This window comes from Misgurnus anguillicaudatus, chromosome 15 (assembly GCF_027580225.2).
Source record: "Misgurnus anguillicaudatus chromosome 15, ASM2758022v2, whole genome shotgun sequence".
In the NCBI taxonomy this organism is placed as follows: Eukaryota; Metazoa; Chordata; class Actinopteri; order Cypriniformes; family Cobitidae; genus Misgurnus; species Misgurnus anguillicaudatus.
This window is the reverse complement of record NC_073351.2, coordinates 705,901-725,951: the sequence shown is the minus strand read 5'-3', so window position 1 is coordinate 725,951 and position 20,051 is coordinate 705,901. Positions and strand designations below refer to the sequence as shown.

At 39.3% G+C, this 20,051-nt stretch overlaps 1 protein-coding gene across 2 annotated transcripts in view; it reads right to left on the bottom strand.

Annotated features, from left to right (window-relative positions):
• The window catches only part of cttn (cortactin), a 117,271-nt gene that overhangs the window by 85,228 nt on the left and 11,992 nt on the right, over window positions 1-20,051 (bottom strand). For both annotated transcript variants that reach the window (XM_073853277.1, XM_073853278.1), the window contains exon 2: window positions 11,842-11,931. In XM_073853277.1, coding sequence (XP_073709378.1) covers window positions 11,842-11,925 — 84 coding nt within the window. In that variant the 5' untranslated portion in view covers window positions 11,926-11,931. The remainder of the gene's footprint in view (window positions 1-11,841; window positions 11,932-20,051) is intronic.

Sequence of the window (20,051 nt, the reverse complement as noted above, 5' to 3'; positions counted from 1 at the left end):
AAGTTTGACGTGTTACCATGGGAGCAGCATTTGAGATATCAAAAATCCCTTCGCAATTTATCATCTACAATGCCTCAACATCATGTTGACCACTTTTGGTGTCAATCGCATGAAAATCCTAGGAGGAGTATTTAAAAGAACTTTGCATGGAACTGTCAAAAAAATCTACCTTTGTGACTGACACACTTCCTGGCGCCTGGTGGTGGCGCTATACCTGAGACTCACAATAGGCACATCGATGCGTTAGGAATCTTCAGACGAACAAAAGTCCTGCGTATCATTACAATAAGACATTTTTTGCCTTAGATATTAGACACTTCCTGTTTCTCTGATTTCGCCATGAATTTGTCGCTTCGCCATGGCAGAACCGTTCGAGATATCAAAAATCCCTTCGCAATTTAGCAAGTACAATGTCTCGACATCATGTTCACCGTGTTTGGTGTCAATCGCATAAATCCCCTAGGAGGAGTATTTAAAAGTTCATCACATGCGTTTTTGAAACAATCAAAAATGGCCGACTTCCTGTTGGGCGGAGCTAATAGGTTTAAGTGCGAAAGTTGTTCGGGTCGATGAGTTCTATATGTGTACCAACTCTCGTACATGTGGATACATTTTTGCCCGATCTGTGCCCCAATGTTTGTTTTTGAATTACAGGGGGCGCTACAGAGCTCCCTTGCCACACCCGTGGTCCGGCCTTTGCCCGGACCTGATGGCCGACGACTCTGACGTCTGTGCAAAATTTCAAGAGTTTTTGAGTATGTTAAGGCTCCCAAATTGCCCCGAAACGTAAAAAAAAAAATAATAATAATAAAAAATATAGCTGCAAGCAGCAATGGCGGGCCCTCGCACGTTATTTTTTCCGCTACACGGTGCGTCCGAGAAAACGATGCACGGTGGGCAAGGGCCTCAAGTGAGTAAATATCAGTGGACTATTTAATGTTGTTACTGACCCATTTGGGGACTGTAGGTAAAAGAAACGCCACATTTTAGACAAACGGGGGGCTAGTCAGCCACTAAGTAGACACGCCTTTATCTGACCTTTTTGTCAACACTTAACAGCCGACAACTCTGATGTGTGTGCCAAATTTAAAGTTAATCTAAGCACGCCAAGAGCCTTAAATATGCATGAAATAAAAGTAAAGTTTGACGCATTGCCATGGGAACAGCGTTCGAGATGTCAAAAATTCCTTCGCAATTTAGCATCTACAATGTCTCAGCATCATGTTGACAACTTCTGGAGTCAATCGCATGAATATTCTAGAAGGAGTATTGAAAAGTTCACTGCATGTAACTGTCAGCCTTAAATATGCCGGAAAGTGAAAGCAAAGTTTGACACGTTGCCATGGGAACACCGTTTGAGATATCAAAATTCCCTTCGCAATTTATCATCTACAATGTCTCGGCATCATGGTCATCATGTTTGGTGTCAATCGCATGAATATCCTAGAAGGAGTATTGAAAAGTTTACTGCATGCAACTGAAGGGCTTAAATATGCCTTTGAAATGAAAGTAAAGTTTGACGCGTTGCCATTGGAACAATGTTCGAGATATCAAAAATCCCTTCGCAATTTAGCATCTACTATGCCTTGGCATCATGTTGACCACTTTTGGTGTCAATCGCATAAACATTCTAGGAGGAGTATTTAAAAGAACATCACATGGAACTGTCAAAAAAATCAACCTTTGTGACTGCAACACTTCCTGGCGCCTGGTGGTGGCGCTATACCCGAGACTTACAATAGGCACATCGATGCGATCGGAATCTTCAGATGAACAAACACCCCGCGTGTCATCACTATAAGACATTTTTTGCCTTAGATATTAGACACTTCCTGTTTCTCTGATTTCGCCATGACTTTGCCGCTTCGCCATGGCAGAACCGTTCGAGATATCAAAAATCCCTTCGCAATTTAACAAGTCCAATGTCTTGACATCATGATCACCACGTTTGGTGTCATTTGCTTGAATCCCCTAGGAGGAGTATTCAAAAGTTCACCGCATGCATTTTTTAAACAATCCAAAATGGCGGACTTCCTGTTGGGCGGAGCTAAAATGTTAGAGGGCGAAAGTTGTTCGGGTCGATGAGATCTATATGCGTACCAACTTTCGTACATGTGCGTACATGCTTGCCCAATCTGTGCACCAATGTTTGTTTTTGCATTACAGGGGGCGCTACAGAGCCCCTGTGCCATGCCCGTGTTTCAGCCTTTGCATGAGCCTAGTGGTACGGGACTCTGACATGTGTGCCAAATTTCAAGAGTTTTCGAGTATGTTAAGGGACCCAAATTAGGTCAAGTGTTGAAAAAAATAAAAAATAAAAAAATAAAAATAATAATCCTAAGGAAAACAATAGGGCTTCGCACCTTTCGGTGCAGGCCATTCTGGCCTGCTCCTCGGTGCTCGGGCCCTAAATATAGCTGCAAGCAGCGATGGCGGGCCCTCGCACGTTTTTTTAACGCTACACGGTGCCTCCGAGAAAACGATGCACGGTGGGCACGTGCATCAAGTGGGTAAATATCAGTGGACTATTTCATGTTGCTACTGACCAATTTGGGTACTGTAGGTAAAAGAAACCCCACATTTTAGACAAACGGGGGCACTAGTGAGCCACTTAATAGACACGCCTTTATCTGACCTTTTTGTCAACACTTAACAGCCGACAACTCTGATGTGTGTGCCAAATTTAAAGTTAATCTAAGCACGCCATGAGCCTTAAATATGCCTGAAATTAAAGTAAAGTTTGAAGCGTTGCCATGGCAACAGCGTTCGAGATGTCAAAAAATCCTTCGCAATTTAGCATCTACAATGTCTCAGCATCATGTTGACCACTTTTAGTGTCAATCGCATAAACATTCTAAAAGGAGTATTTAAAAGAACATCACATGGAACTGTCAAAAAAATCAACATTTGTGTCTGCAACACTTCTTGGCGCCTGGTAGTGGCGCTATACCCGAGACTCACAATAGGCACATCGATGCGATCAGAATCTTCAGACGAACAAACACCCCGTGTGTCATCACAATAAGACATTTTTTACCTTAGATATTAGACACTTCTTGTTTCTCTGATTTCGCAATGAATTTGTCGCCTCGCCATGACAGAACCGTTCGAGATATCAAAAATCCCTTCGCAAATTAGCAAGTACAATGTCTCGGCATCATGTTCACCACGTTTGGTGTCAATCCCATGAATCCCCTAGAAGGAGTATTCAAAAGTTCACCGTATGCATTTTTGAAACCATCTAAAATGGCCGACTTCCTGTTGGGCGGAGCTAATAGGTTTGATTGTGAAAGCTGTTCGGTGGATGGGATCTATATACGTACCAACTCTCGTACATGTGCTTACATGTTTGCCCGATTTGTGCACCAATAATTTTTTTGCATTATAGGGGGCGCTACAGAGCACTACCGCCACGCCCGTGTTCCAGCATTTGCCCGGTCCTAATGGCCAATGACTTTGAGGTCTGTGCCAAATTCCCGGTGTTTTCGAGCATGTTAAGGCACCCAAAGTGCATGCCAAGTGCTTAAATATGCCTGAAAATGAAAGTAAAATTTTACGTTTTGCCATGGGAGCAGCATTCGAGATATCAAAAATCCCTTCGCAATTTATCATCTACAATGCCTCAGCATCATGTTGACCACTTTTGGTGTCAATCGCATGAAAATCCTAGGAGGAGTATTTAAAAGAACATCGCATGGAACTGTCAAAAATCCACCTTTTGTGACTGCCACACTTCCTGGTGCCTGTTGGTGGCGCTATACCCAAAACTCACAATATGCACATCGATGCGATCGGAATCCTTGGCCGAACATACACACTGCGTTTCATCCCAATAAGAAATTTTTTGCTTTAGATATTAGACACTTCCTGTTTCTCTGAATTCGCCATAAATTTGTCGCCTCGCCATGGCAACACCGTTCGAGATATCAAAAATCCCTTCGCAATATAGCAAGTCCAATGTCTCAGCATCATCTTCACCACGTTTGGTGTCAATCGTATGAATTCCCTAGGAGAAGTATTTAAAAGTTCATGACTGACACACTTCCTGGCGCCTGGTGGTGGCGCTATACCCGGGAGTTACAATAGGCACATCAATGCGATCGGAATCTTCAGAAGAACAAACACTCCGCATGGCATCACAATAAGACTTTTTTTGCCTTAGATATTAGACACTTCCTGTTTTTCTGAATTCGCCATGACTTTGTCGCCTCGCCATGGCAGAACCGTTCGAGATATCAAAAATCCCTTCGCAATTTAGCAAGTCCAATGTCTTGACATCATGATCACCACGTTTGGTGTCAATCCCATGAATCCCCTAGAAGGAGTATTTAAAAGTTCACTGCATGCATTTTTTAAACAATCCAAAATGGCTGACTTCCTGTTGGGCGGAGCTAAAATGTTAGAGGGCGAAAGTTGTTCGGATCGATGAGATCTATATGCGTACCAACTCTCGTACATGTGCGTACATGTTTGCACGATCTGTGCACCAATGTTTTTTCTTGCATTACAGGGGGCGCTACAGAGCCCCTGTGCCACGCCCGTGTTCCAGCCTTTGCCCGTTCGCAATGACGGACGACTCTGACGGCTGTGCCAAATTTCAAGAGTTTTCGAGTATGTTAAGGCACCCAAAATGCCCAAAAGTGTTAAAAAAAAAAAAATAAATAAAAAAAAAAAAATAAATAAAAAAAATAATAAATTCGAGCAAAAACAATAGGGCTTCGCACCTTTCGGTGCAGGCCATTCTGGCCTGCTCCTCGGTGCTCGGGCCCTAATAATAATCCGAGCAAAAACAATAGGGCTTCGCACCTTTCGGTGCAGGCCATTCTGGCCTGCTCCTCGGTGCTCGGGCCCTAAATAAAAAAAAATATAGCTGCAAGCAGCAATGGCGGGCCCTCGCACGTTTTTTTACCGCTACACAGTGCGTCCGAGAAAACGATGCACGGTGGGCAAGGGCATCAAGTGGGTAAAATATCAGTGGGCTATTTAATGTTGTTTCTGAGCCATTTGGGGACTGTAGGTAAAAGAAACCCCACATTTTAGACAATCAGGGGCACTAGTGAGCCACTTAAGAGAAACGCCTTTATCTGACGTTTTTGTCAACACTTAACAGCTGAAAACTCTTATGTGTGTGCAAAATTTAAAGTTCAACTAAGCACGCCAAGAGCCTTAAACATGCCTGAAATTAAAGTAAAGTTTGACGCGTTGCCACGGGAACAGCTTTCGAGATGTCAAAAATTCCTTCGCAATTTATCATCTACAATGTCTCGGCATCATGTTGACCACTTCTGGTGTCAATCGCATGATTATTCTAGAAGGAGTATTTAAAGGTTCACAGCATGTAACTGTCAGCCTTAAATATGTGTAAAAATGAAAGTAAAGTTTGATGCATTGCCATGGGAACAGCGTTCGAGATATCAAAAATCCCTTCGCAATTTATCATCTACAATGTCTCGGCATCATGTTGACTACTTCTCGTGTCAATTGCATGAAAATCCTAGAAGGAGTGTTTAAAAGTTAACTGTATACAACTGAAAGGCTTAAATATGCCTTTAAAATGAAAGTAAAGTTTGACGCGTTGCCATGGGAGTAGCTTTTGAGATATCAAAAATCCCTTCGCAATTTATCATCTACAATGTCTCGGCATCATGGTGACCACTTTTGGTGTCAATCGCATGAAAATCCTAGAAAGAGTATTTAAAAGAACATTGCATGGAACTTTAAAAAAAATCCAGCTTTGTGACTGACACACTTCCTGGCGCCTGCTGGTGGCGCTATACCCGGGAGTCACAATAGGCACATCGATGTGATCGAAATCTTCAGATAAACAAACACCCCGCGTGACATTACAATAAGAAATTTTTTGCCTTAGATATTAGACACTTCCTGTTTCTCTGATTTCGCCACAACTTTGTCGGCTCGCCATGGCAGAACCGTTCGAGATATGAAAAATCCCTTGCCAAATTTAGCAAGTACAATGTCTCGACATCATGTTCACCACTTTTGGTGTCAATCGCATGCATCCTCTAGGAGGAGTATTCAAAAGTTCAACGCATGCATTTTTTAAACAATCCAAAATAGCTGACTTCCTGTTGGGCGGAGCTTAAATGTTAGAGGGCGAAAGTTGTTCGGGTCGATGAGATCTATATGCGTACCAACTTCCGTACATGTGCGTACATTTTTGCCCGATCTGTGCCCCAATGTTTGTTTTTGCATTACAGGGGGCGCTACAGAGCTCCCTTGCCACGCCCGTGGTCCAGCCTTTGTCTGTTCGCAATGACGGACGACTCTAACGTCTGTGCCAAATTTCAAGAGTTTTCGAGTATGTTAAGGCACCCAAAATGCCCAAAAGTGTTAAAAAAAAAAAAAATAATAATAATAATAATAATAATAATAAATTCGAGCAAAAACAATAGGGCTTCGCACCTTTCGGTGCAGGCCATTCTGGCCTGCTCCTCGGTGCTCGGGCCCTAATAATAAATTTGAGCAAAAACAATAGGGCTTCGCACCTTTCGGTGCAGGCCATTCTGGCCTGCTCCTCGGTGCTCGGGCCCTAAAAATAAAAAAAAGAATAAATCCGAGCAAAAACAATAGGGCTTCGCACCTTTCGGTGCAGGCCATTCTGGCCTGCTCCTCGGTGCTCGGGCCCTAATAATCCTAAGGAAAACAATAGGGCTTCGCACCTTTCGGTGCAGGCCATTCTGGCCTGCTCCTCGGTGCTCGGGCCCTAATTATGGTTAGTAGGACATTTTAAGTTTATTTGGAAAGAAACCCTATACAAAAACTTTGTATAAACTAAGAAACTGATACACAACAGAGCTGTAAACTTCATGTGGCTCATGTTACCATATAACTTTATGTCCAAAAAGTGTTTTTCCACTTCATAGTTTTGTACTCATGAGAGAGATGCAGACCTCTAAGAGAGTTATAAACAGCTGTTAGCATAAATTGTCCACAGAAATACCCTTACTTATATAACTGATGGGTAAATGTCACTGATACCAAGTTACATTCATATACTATCTTGTACATAAACTTAATCTCAGATAAACATCTGCAGCAATTAATATAAAAAGCTGTTTTCAGATGACTGTTTTCAGATGTCAGTCCCTTATCGTCTAGCTTCTGTTTTAAACGTGTTTCTGTAAGCGCGTATAAACTTTATACACACATCGCATGTGCGCGAGCTCACGTCTCCGTGTAACGCAGCGCTCATAAAAACGGTGTCGCGTGTAAAGCGCAATGTATGGAATTACCTTGCATGTAAACAATATGGAATCATTTTACAGCAAATCCCGCAGTGCAGCATTTACTCAAAGTTGCCATGACAGATACGAAAGTGAATAACTGTGTCTTAACACTGTACAACATGTAACAGATATCCGCCATTATGGGAGGTCACGCGTACTTGTTTGTAAATAAGCATGTAAACATGGAATCATATTACAGCACACACTTAAAAGATACAGCAGTTCAGGCTTACTGAAAGTTTCCACGAAGGATATAAGTGAATAACTGTGTTTAACACTGTTACTGCATGCAACAGTGAAATCCGCCATTACGTGAGATCGCGTCCGTTTGTAAACAATGCGAAACTTTTTCAATCCGAAGCGTGTAGTCTGCTAAGGTTGCTTAACGTTACTGTATGTAGGCTGAACTGCACAAGCCATGAGCATATTAAGTTACATGATAGCAAATATAGATGGTATAAATTAACTGTTAACGTTACTTACTTCTAATCCAGCAGTGCGTTCTCCAATGTTCTTCTTCGGTAACGTTAAAGATAAATGCTTCTCTTCCTCAATGTCCAGACATAAATGAAGATATTCCTCACGTGTGTGAATAAAAAGTTTATAATCCAAACATGCGGTAAAAAGTCTTTAAATCTGATCAAACTTTACGCTTTGCTTGTTATGGTTGAACAGCTCGTGTCTTCATTACCATGTCAACAGCTGTGGGCGTGACCAAATTAAAGATAATGAAGTCAGCCAGGAAAAACGGTACTCTCTTTACTTCAATGCAGATTACATAAACAGGCAATATTTGTTTTCGATTATATTTAGCTTGTTTAAAAGTAGACATTTCAGGCTTTCTTTGGATGTGTGTATCATGCTTGTGTGACGAGTATTCGCGGAGTTTCAATTGATTTTTGTAACGTGTTTTGAGAGACAGCTGGCGGAGACAGAAATGTCTGGATGCAAAACCTGTTTATTTTCTTTATTTGACAAAAACACAAAGATCTGTTGTTATTGTGAATGAACACATATTAAAGAAGACCCTTTACCGTTTCAAATGATGTCAAACACGTAAGTGTATGATTATTAATGATGGAGTATTTTAAGTTGATTCTGCCATGATAAGGAAAAAACACGTCAAAACGCGGCCCGCGTTTTTGGACCCCAGGGGGTTAAATAGGAAAAACGTTGATGTGTTTAGTCACTTCTAACTTTATCTCTAAATGGTACCATTGAATGAATGGGGCTAAGCTAAATGCTATCGAAGCGTCGCAGCGCGCTCCAGCGCTTACGTGCACGCACACAGATGATAGAGGGATGTATCAACAATTCTTAGTTAAGGTAATAACATATTTTAATATTGAAAATGAGTAGACTATTCCTTTAACCTTTAACAAAGTCATGCTGAAAACAATAAGAGCACTAAACAAGTTATTGTTTAAACCCTTGTAACGTTTTTGATATATAATATTGCTTACCAAATGATTACAAAAATAAACATTGTTGCATGAAAAAGTAATAAATAATCCAGCAGTCCCAGTCCATCCCCCAAAACAGAGTGTACCCAAAGTGTAAAAAGGTTAAGACAGAATATTTTAGGTTTTAGGTAAAAATAAAGTATGCTTGAATGTAATTAAACCACTTAAATACTAGCAAGTACATGTGTAAGTCATGTAAACTTATGCTTAAAAAAACTTATTAAAAGTAAAGTTCTACTTGAGCAGTACTTCAGTTTACCAGAAAAAGTAAGAATACCAGTACCAACTAGATTTTTATTGAAATAAATGATGTCTCAAAATAACACTAGATGTTCTTAACTTAATTTTATTAAGTACCAAAAACAAATGTGCTATATAAGCCACAAAATGAGTGCACGAAAATAGTACATTTACTAAGTGTACTTAAAAAGTGTATTTTATTTAAGTGCACTTTTTTCACCTGGGATAGCATTTGTTAACTCTTAACACCCCACTGGACCTCTGTAATTTTCAAACCCTGGCTACGGCCATGAGCACAGGGCCATTTAAAAACTGCTACCTATCGGAATCGAGTCAAATTTTGGTCTTGGATGTTAGACCCGCAGTTTACTCTTGCTTATTGAGTCCCAAACTGCGTCAAACGCAAATGACACGTTAATATTATTACACCTGTTACATCAAATATTATGCTGTTCACCTGCGGGTACCCCGACCCTGCTGTCTGAAACAGATGAAACAGTCTCACCGTCTGCCTCAAGTTTTTATTACCAACGTCCTTCTCTTCCACCGGAATAATGTAAGTTTCCTTCCAAACAGATTCGACTATAAATGTCTCGCAGTCCCATATGAGTAGTATTCAGTATTTAGCCTTTTGTTTTTGGACAAATATTTTGTCATTTAATGTGAAACTTTGTGAGTGTCAATCTAAAGCGCAGAAGATTGACTGACAGCTGAGCGATCACCAGCGTCTTGCGCTTATAGCCTATATTCTGAATAACTAATGGCCAGATAAGTTGATTATATGAGTACAGTGATTCCAAATAAATGTCCAAAAAAACTCGTAATATGTTAAATTAAAAGTTTTATCTTAATCATGTCATTTCTCGCAGCCCTGCGCTGCGTCTGTGCATATGTGCCGGTGAACAGCATATGCGTGATGACCTTTCACCTTAAATTACCCTAAATTTATGCTCATACAGATATAAGTAAAATAACAAAACAGTAAAAGTAAATTGTGTATTTTTATTTGTGTAAACTTACAATAAGGAGAAAACCTTGTGCTTATTTAAAATCATTAAAAACATGACGTGTTTTCTGCTGCTTTGGTTTTACAGTGCGTCACAAAAAAAAGAAAAGAAACTCAAATACTTTTTTATTCGTTTTGTCAATCTAATAATTATTTAAGTGTAACATATTTCGTGTAGGCTTATTTATTTTATTATTATTTCATCTGTTGATTTAAATCTATTTGTGCATGAAATGAAGAAGTTTATTTTAATCCCAATCTACATAAATGTGGGTTTACCATTATAATCAACTGCAGTGTGTGTGTGAGTTATGCTGTGTGTGTGTCAGGAGTTTGCCATGGGATTGCTATTGCAACCCAGCTGTGTATATACACATAGTTTAATGTCAAAGGTCACAGAGGGTCTCAGTATAAGTAATAGCCTAGGGTCAAATAGGTCATGGGAAGGAGACACTGGTCTGAGGAATGTCATGTGGTTCTTGCCTGAACAGAAAGATATTGTTTTAAGCATGAGGGGAGGGAACAAAGACCTGTATATTTACCAAGCCCTGGCTCAGAGGGTCAGACTGGTTTTGGAGGATCCTTCCAGGACCACAGACTGGTTCTGGGGGGATTCACCAGGGCGGACTCGGCTTTTAATTTGACCGGAAAATAAAAGTCTATCTCTTGAAATCAAAACCTAAGACTGAAGATTGTTTCATTTGAGGGAAAGGAAAACCACAACAGAAACCAAACCCATGGGGGAAATTATGATATTTTAGGAGATTTATTTATAAATGAGTGAACAACGCGAATCCAGAAAGGAATTTATTTCTTTAAGACAGCCAGCCTGGCAAGGGCGGACATTTCGGTAGCTTTATTTTGCGAGCTGTCGCTGTGGGTTTTGTCTAGAAAAGATACAGCAAATGCCGAAAAGTTTAGGATTAGATTTGGAGGTAGGATTATTAGGATGAAAACAGCGACTCTGGCTAAATGAGATACAAATACTACAATCGTGTGAAATTTTGTGTTTAGGGTTGGGTTTGGGTGAAGGATTAGGATAAAACAGTGCTCATTCTGCAAGATTTCGTTTGCTGTATCCCTTCTATCCAACAACCGCAGGCGTGGCGGGCCGCCACGGTAGAATGTATATAGCGGAAACACTGGCTTACCAATAAAGAACCTATTATCAATTAAATAATTACAGACCAAAACTTAGATGTGCTCTGTTTAACAGAAACCTGGCTTAAAGCAGATGATTACATTAGTTTAAATGAATCCACCCCACAAGACTATTATTATAAGCACAAACCTCGCTTAAAGGGGAGAGGGGGTGATGTAGCTACTATCTATAATAAATTATTCAAAGTAAACCATAAATCTGAACTAAAATTTAATTCATTTCAAATAATGTTAAATATGGAAATAACTGATCGTAACAACAAACAGCTTTATTTCGTGCTAGCTACGATTTACAGACCTCCAGGCCACCACACAGACTTTCTTAAAGAAATCTCTACCGGTTGTCAAATTTCTATCGGTTAATTATGTAACGGTTTATCGCCCACCCCTTTACTCTATTATGTATTCTTTATATTTAATAATATCCCAGTTTTTTATTAGCGTTCCTTGTAAAACTGCATTACAAATGAAACATTGTAAAAAAAAAAAGAGCTATACAAATAAATGTGAATTGACTTTTTGACCAACATACGTAAAAACAGCGCTTTCACATGTAAAAATAAATCATTAATCTTATCCCTACCACTAATTCATTTTTAACTAAAATGCTAATATTCTTTATCCAATAGCATCAGTTATACAAATGTGGGTTATCCAACTGGTTATGTTTGGGTAACTGCCTCCAATCCTATTCTTAAACCTGATGCTTATCAGTGTTTGTAACCTCAAAGTCAGGGTCGGTCTCCCAGTCATCTCCTCCATCATCTGCTGCAACCGAAACAGACTGACCAGCGGCTGCCTTCCACATCGTAAAAGAAGAAAAAAAAAGTTACTTTTAACCACACATCACTAGAAACAGATATCCAGACACTGTTTACATTTAAAAAGCTTCATTACTAGAGTTTAAAATTATCACCTACCAAAAAATCACCGACCGATATGCTTTTTTTGGGGCCGATACAGATATTAGGGAGTAAAAAAAGACAGATAACGATATATCAGCCGATTTTCTTTGTGTATATTATAGTACACTACACTTTTACTACAGTACATCATACTACAGTACTGTACATATGATACACTATATACATTAATAGCATTAAATTATATGCATTAAAAATCCTACTATATATAAATACATTTATTTTTTGCAAGGATCACTCACAAATGTGGTGATCAAACACTTAAAATGACGTGACAAAGATATGTAATATGTGTTTAACAATTTAACAATAAACTGTATTATCCAAAATGTGTCTGATATCAATGCACAAAACAGTAAACTTGACTTATTATAAATAATTTCAAAACACAAACTGAACAAAATACATATATTACTTCACTGGCAGTTTTGAGGAGAATAACGTTATATTGGACTTATACTGAAAAGAAAAACGTATAAAGTCATTGTTTTAGTGCTGCAACGACGCGTCAACATCATCGATTACGTCGACTATGAAAATACGTCGACCTGTGTAAAATGCGTCGACGCGTCGCTGTTTACATTAATTTTGCGTAATGGCGGCTTCTGCTCCTGGCAGTGTTATCCATACATTGATTTGTTTGTGTGCACCACAAAATCAACAATGGCCGCAACATTTACATTTTTATTTTCATTTAAAACGGCTTCATTTATTGTTGTGAGCGCTCAGTGGTGCCTCTCTTGTGCACGCGTGCTCTCTCTCTCTTTCTCTGTGTGAAGCCCCTACACAGCGCCTCTCATGCATGACATTGAGTGAAAGAATTAAAAGTTGTGTTTTCCATGCGGATTTCTCTGTGTACCTGCATTTTCACATAAACGTCAGATATTACTGGCAGAGAAGACGACTGATTCGCGTTTATAATGAAAGGTTAGCAGTGTTTTCCCACACACACTGGTTCTCTATGTGCTTGTGCGCGAGTTCTCTCTCTCTCCTATGCCCGCGCATGACTTCTGTAGTAACTGTAGCAATTTTTTAATTTGCGCCGAATTGTCTGCGATGTCGCGTTTATAAATGAAGATTTTAGTAACTTAGTAGTTAAAGTAACAGCTGGTTGGATTAAACACAAGGTTATTGGGTCATGTTTAGTCACTATTTTAATAGTCTTTGGGGTGGTTTCCTGGACAGAGATTAGCTTAAGCCAGGACTAGACATTAGTTTGGAAATATAATTAGTTTAAACAAACATGCCTTACTAAAAACATTACTTGTGTGCATTTTGAGGCCAAACTAAGGACACTGATGTATTTTAAGATATGTCAGTGCAAGATGTTTTCAGTTTGGACAGCTCTTATATTTATTTATTTTAGTCTAGGACTAGTCTAATCCATCAGCTTAATAACTTTAGACCAATCTCAAATCTCCCTTTTCTTTCGAAAATATTAGAAAAGGTAGTGGCAAGCCAGTTACGCACATTCTTGACAAATAATAGTACATATGAAAAGTTCCAATCAGGATTCAGGCCCCACCATAGCACAGAGACAGCGTTGCTTAGAGTTACAAATGACCTCCTATTAACATTTACTATGAGCATTTATTAAAACAGAAATGTGGATTTTAAGAATACGTTTTATAACGTGCTCTGAGCCATCAACACGTTGGCTTTATTTTGCGTGAAAGCACGTCGTGTCTCTCCCTATCAGTGTGCGTTCGCATGCTCAGCTGTTTCTCAATGAATAATTAGGTGCGACGCGACGCAAGCGCAGTGTCTTCCATGTTTCTGAACTTGAGCAGAGGTCTTTCTTCACTGAGGACGCGGGACCCGTATGGTTCCGGGTTTATATTTTAAATGGTCTGTCGGGTCCGGCTAGGTCCTAGTTTAATTCCTTTGGGTCCCAAGTCTGATTAATGTTGTGTTTATAACCCGAGTCGATCGGAAAACGGCCATGAGCGCTACCGTGCTAAAGCTCGAGTGCAGTTTTAGCGTGCCTCCGGTTTCTATGGCGATGGTTCTTGTTACGACCACGCGCAGCATTTTTCTTTCTCACATTTTTTTAATAATCTTATTATTAATAAACCATATCTTTTCTAAAACCATATCCATATTAAGTTTAGACAGAGATTGTTGCAAAAAGCAATGCTAATGTCAAGCCAATTGCACTGAACGAGCAAAGCAATGTAAAGTCTGTCACCGGGACAGCAAGTAGACTCTTAAATCTGAAATAATGAGTGGATTAAGCTTTTTAAATCGGCAAGAGAGAAATAGAAAGATAGAGCAGAAGCAGTAAAAGTGCCTATCTAATAGAAATTATTACCATTACAACATCAGTCATAACATCAGTCACATTTATAATCTATAGACCTGCACTGTCTATTAATATTCTATACATAGTATTGTATTATATTGAGTTTGACAAAAGGGGTCTAATTGCTTCATATATCAGTGCAAAAACAGTAAGTGTTTTCGTGGTGCTTTGACAAACAGTGTCAGTTTTGTTAATGGCAAAGAAAGTTTGGAGTGGTTAGATTAATGAAATATAATGTGAAATTAATATTAATTTTCAATAAATCAAAGTATTGTGTTGTGTCACACATTATTAGTTCTTCGTCACATGTATAGTAGACCATTATTTGTCAGTGGGTAATAATTGCCTTTTTTACCGGCTACCACCACCAAGTAAATTTCAGATCTTTGGGAAACACTGCAACGTTTAAGAAAACAAGGCGGCATGTGCAAAAGATGGCAAGTAAAATAAAAAGCATATCTGTATGCAATACAGTTTCATTATTGTTCATTATTATCCAGAGCGCCTTAATATAACTTGAAAAAAATATGTGCGACCAAATCATATTTTGCGCCAGTAACTGAAAAAGTTGGTAGCGCAAGTGCCACCAGTGGAAAAGGTTAGTGTAGTTCCCTGCTCTGCCCGTCGGGCTATCATAGGAAAAATATTTTAATGTTTTTGCATTCTCTCAGATTTTGTTAGGTAGTATGTACGGCGTCGTCTTGTCAGTCATTACTATCCTCACGTAACAATAAGTGAAACTGAAAGCATAATTAAACCCATTATTCCTTTCGTGTTCACGTCTGAGATGCGCGCTCCTCTGCATCCCGGGTCCACTCTTTACAAGTACGCGCTTGTTCTTGTGCTCAGCAAAAAGCGCGAACTCAAGTAATTTAAAAATAATAAGTCCTTTTGTTTTCGTAGACTAACATTGTTTAAGCGTTTCTTTTTTTCTACCAGGGATTTTGAAATTTAGCGAGCCCTCGTTGTATATGTATTGTTTTACTTACTTGATACGGACTGCAGTGCAGTCACTGCGGTGCCAAGCTTGGGTCAGAGACAGAGGAAGAGGCAGCAGAGGACGGTCGGCGCAGCGCGTCAAAGACGGGGCACACATTTATTTCTACTCAATGAACGAGGTGATTTATTACGTCCGACATGCCTATGCACGAAACAGACGCTTCTTCATTGGTGTTCAGCGGTTTCTTTTTCCGGTTAGCGGACTTTGAATCGAAACTAGAGCTGTGTCTGAAACCGCTCCCTATCCACTATATAGTGCACTATATCGGGTGTCGGCCATTTTGTAGTGGCGTCCGAAACCTGAGTGAACAACTTCATTCCCTACATTCATTCACTACTTTTTACCCACAATGCACTCTGATTTTGAGGGTACATTCGATGTACACTCGTTCACTCATATTTCCCATGATGCAACGGGAGACGAATGCGTAACTTGAATCAGCTGAAGGATACTGACAGTAAACACCAAACATTTAGGTTTATAATTTGTCAGTTATTTTCTGCTTTTTGAAAATAAACAAATTAAAAATAATTGCGTTATCTTTTATTTAAAATCTAATAAACATTTTTATTAAACAATAAATAAACAGCAGAAATAAATATTATAACCAGTTGTTTGCTCTCTTTATTCTCAACTAATAGAATAAACATGACAAATGTGGAAAAACAATAAGAAAGTAAACTTTACCATTTCGCAGCACAATCAAAAGCCACACAGGTGTTTATGATGAAGCTCTGCGACAGCTCTGACGCATGATATTTACGTCAGTGTCCGAAATCGCTCACTCATTTTAATTTGCTTCTTCCCCATATAGTGGACTCAACTGTCATTCCCCATATAGGGAATAGTGAATGAGTGAACGAGGGACCAGTTTCAGACACAGCTAAGGAATCGAAATTTTAACTTTTGAACGATTCCGGGAAAATCGCAAAGCTAGTCCCGGTTCCAATCGATTCTCGATTCCCAAGCCTACCCTTGGGGTTAATCTTACCCCCAAACCACTTTTCTTTAGTTTAAAAACTTGGTTCCCTTCATCTCAGTGGAATAAGATTTTGTGACTTTTCCAGATTATCTGTCAAGATTCATATATAAAAAACTGGGCTTGATTCAGTCATTCTAAACATGGCTTTGAACCAGATTTTTTTTCCCCAGTTGGTTTGTTCCGAACAGAAACAGTATTTTAACGTTTTCGGTTCAACCCTAAAGTTGAGTTCCTGAACCGGTTAGAACAAAAAAAATAAAGTTCCCGAACCGGTTAATAATGTTCCATGTCAGCTGTGGGTCTAAATAAGTAGGCTGATCATTAGGACATTAAACTTAAATTATTAGTCGACATAATTTTCTTTAAGTCTCTATCTTGTCATCAAACATTAAAAAAGGCTACATTATGTAAGCCACATAACTGTAATTCTAACATGCCTACATTTGTTGAGTCCACTTACAGTGGCAAGAAAAAGTATGTGAACCCCTAGGAATAAACTGGTTTTCTACTGTGATTTGCCATAAAATGTGATCTGATCCTCATCTAGGTCACAACAATAGACAAACACAATGTGCATAAGGTGACAACACACAAATAATTCTAGTTTCTGGTGTCTTTTTTGAGAACCCCCATTAAACATTCATAGTGCTGGAGGAAAATGTAAGTGAACCCTTGGATTTAACAGCTTGTTCAGCCTCATTTGGCAGCAAATACTTCAAGCAAGTGCTTTCAGTAGTTCTGAATCAGACCTTCGCATCGTTCAGAAGCAATTTTTGCTTATTCCCCTTTACAAAACCGCTTTAACTCAGACACATTTGTAGGATGTCTGTTGTGAACCGCTCTCTTGAGGTCATTCCACAGGTTAAGGTCTGGACTTTGACTTTTGTTTCATCAATCCATAAAATATTTTCCCAGTAGCACTGGGGTTTGCCAAGGTGCTCTTTAACAAACTTCAGGCTCACAGCAATGTTTTTCGGGAGAGCAGCGGCTTCCTCAGTGGTGTACTGTCATAGACACTGTGCCTGTCCAAAGACTTGCGTATGGTAGACTCAGGAACAGAGCTGTGTGCCCGTTCCAATGATGTCTTCAAGCCTTTAGCTGTTACTCGTGGGTTCTTCTTTACATCATTGAGTATTCTGCATGTTGTCTTAGGAGTCATCTTGACTTGAATTATGCTGGTCTATGCTGGTTTGATGCTGGTTTAGCTGGTGGTGTCCAGCATACAGCACCATAACACAACATATGATGGTCTTTTTGTTATGACCAGCATGGGATGCTGTTGCTAATGCTGGTTTGGTGCTGATGCTGTTTTGGTGCTGATTTTGCTGGTGCTAATGCTGGTGCTGATTCTGGTTTGGTGCTGGTTAAGCTGGTGTTCACTACCAAACCAGCACCAAAACACAACAAATGCTGGTCTTGCTGGTATGCTGGTTTTTAGCAGGGTGGGTTGGACCGGACACATTTAACCGACTGTGCGTCTGTGCATACAGAAAATTTTTCACTTTAGCGCCTTTGTGGTTAAATTGTTTAAAATCACTTAAGTGTTAACATTTGCAAGCCTTTGAAACACGTGCAAATTATCAACTTTTACCCTATTTAAATTTGCTTATTAATCCGTGAATCGTGATCTGTACGGATCACGGATCAACTGCGATCCATTACACCACACTAATTAGTATTAACTCTTTAGCCACCAGCATTTTTCATGATTTTCACAAAAGTTTAACCCTCTGGGGTCTAAGGGGTTTTTAGGGCCCTGGGGAAGTTTTAACATGCACTGACATTTGTGCTTTTTTCAGTTGCTTAAAAACATATAAATGGCAAAATTCTCATAACACTGCGTTCAGCACAAACTGGGCTACAATATTATATGATCAACATGTATGTACATGTTTGTATTTTTGAGAGAAAAATGTTTATGCATGGTTTTTGAAGAAGCTAAATTTTTAAGTCACTGATACAAGTCCACAAAACTCATTCTAAACATGTTTTCCCAAGACTAGTAGTCTAGAGTTTTTTCTTCAAAATGATGTGAAAATTATCTGGTCTGCTCATTCACATAAACCAATATATTGATTTACAATTTCTAAGACACATTTGCTTGGGAAAGGCCGTATGCGTAGAGGCGGGAAAGCTCCTGAATAATCAGTGATTGACAGCTGGAGAACAAAAGAGTTGAATAATGAGCCACACAATGAGCCTTGTGGGGATGTTCAACAGGAATGTAACTTTCTCTGTAGAAACACAACAAGGGACAAGCGTGTTAAACTTATCAATGTTTGTTTACAGTAGTGATGTTACGTTCGTGAACGAGTCGTTCTTTTTGAACGAATCTTTTAGGTGTACGAATCGTTCTCGTTCACGCCATCCATTGACTCATATTTCTCGTTCACTGAAATTTCCCTCCCTTCTTGAGGAGCACGGACAAATGAAGCGCGGCTTTCTTTCTGCCTTCAAAGAGTGACAAAAGTACGAGCCAATGGCAATCGAATATGAGCTGTGGCCGAGCATATGATTGGCTTAACGTACTGAATGAATATGCCCTTCACTGACCGAGCCGCTGTGTTGAGTCTGAACGAACGAGAGAGAGATCGCGTTCTTAAACAAACTGAATGACTGGTACAAGTTACAACCTAATGAATGAGAGGGATCGTACAGAAAGCGAGTGCAATGTAAACAACTTGTGAAAGAATCATGTGGTTTTTGTTTTAGTAAAGTTATAGTAACCATGTTTAGGTGGACTATTTATCTTAATACAAATGATTATCAAGGTAATTACTGTAGAGAAATGTGGTATTTCTGTTTAATATAGTTTTACTACAACTATCTTGGTCACTCTGGTTACTGTAGTAAAAATAAATTAAATATGTGGCAGCTGTTGTTCTGTTACTATGAGCCAATCTTCTATATACGTTTGAGTTGCTGAACGAATCCACCCTTTCACTGAACTTTAACGTTACTCAGTCATCTGCGTCTGAACGAAGTCTTGAACGACATGACCGAAACTATATGATTCGTGAACGAGGATCTGATGACTGACTGAACCAGAGGAGGCATGCCAATCACTCACAGCACGGGAGGCTTTATTTACAACAAATCCAGATTAGATGTACTATAAATGTAGGTGTGTCTTAATATATTCTGTAGCTTGATAAAATTATGCTTAGTATTTCACAACTTGAGCTTTATTAAAAACTAATGAGTTTTTGCAAAAAGTCTTTAATTGTCTTATAACACATAATGACACACATCTTCACCACTTATTGGCGTATTTATGTAAAATTAAGAAATGCTCACTGAACGAATCAGTGAACAAATCTGAACTAATCATTTTGGTGAACGAACTGAAAATGAACGAGTCACCTAAATGAACGAAAATTTCCATCACTAGTTTACAGCCGCCGCCATTCACGTGTTGATCATGAAAGCAGTAAATGTGTGCACATGCGATCCTGTGTTTAATAAACTTGCTGTGCGGAGATATGCGCTTAGAAGCAACTAAATAAGGTTTGTACTGTTTGCAATCACGTATTTTATAAGAATACCAAAAAGCGCGTTGAGTTTCCTGACTCGTGTGTTTGTTTATGTGTGTTCCCCTCGCGTGAACTGTTTGGCGGAAGAACAAAGAAAACACTGGCGTCTGGAGATACTGACACACATACGCAAGTAAATACGGATTCAGATGTCATGTTTGGTAAATTCGGGTGAAACAACAAGGAATGGAGAG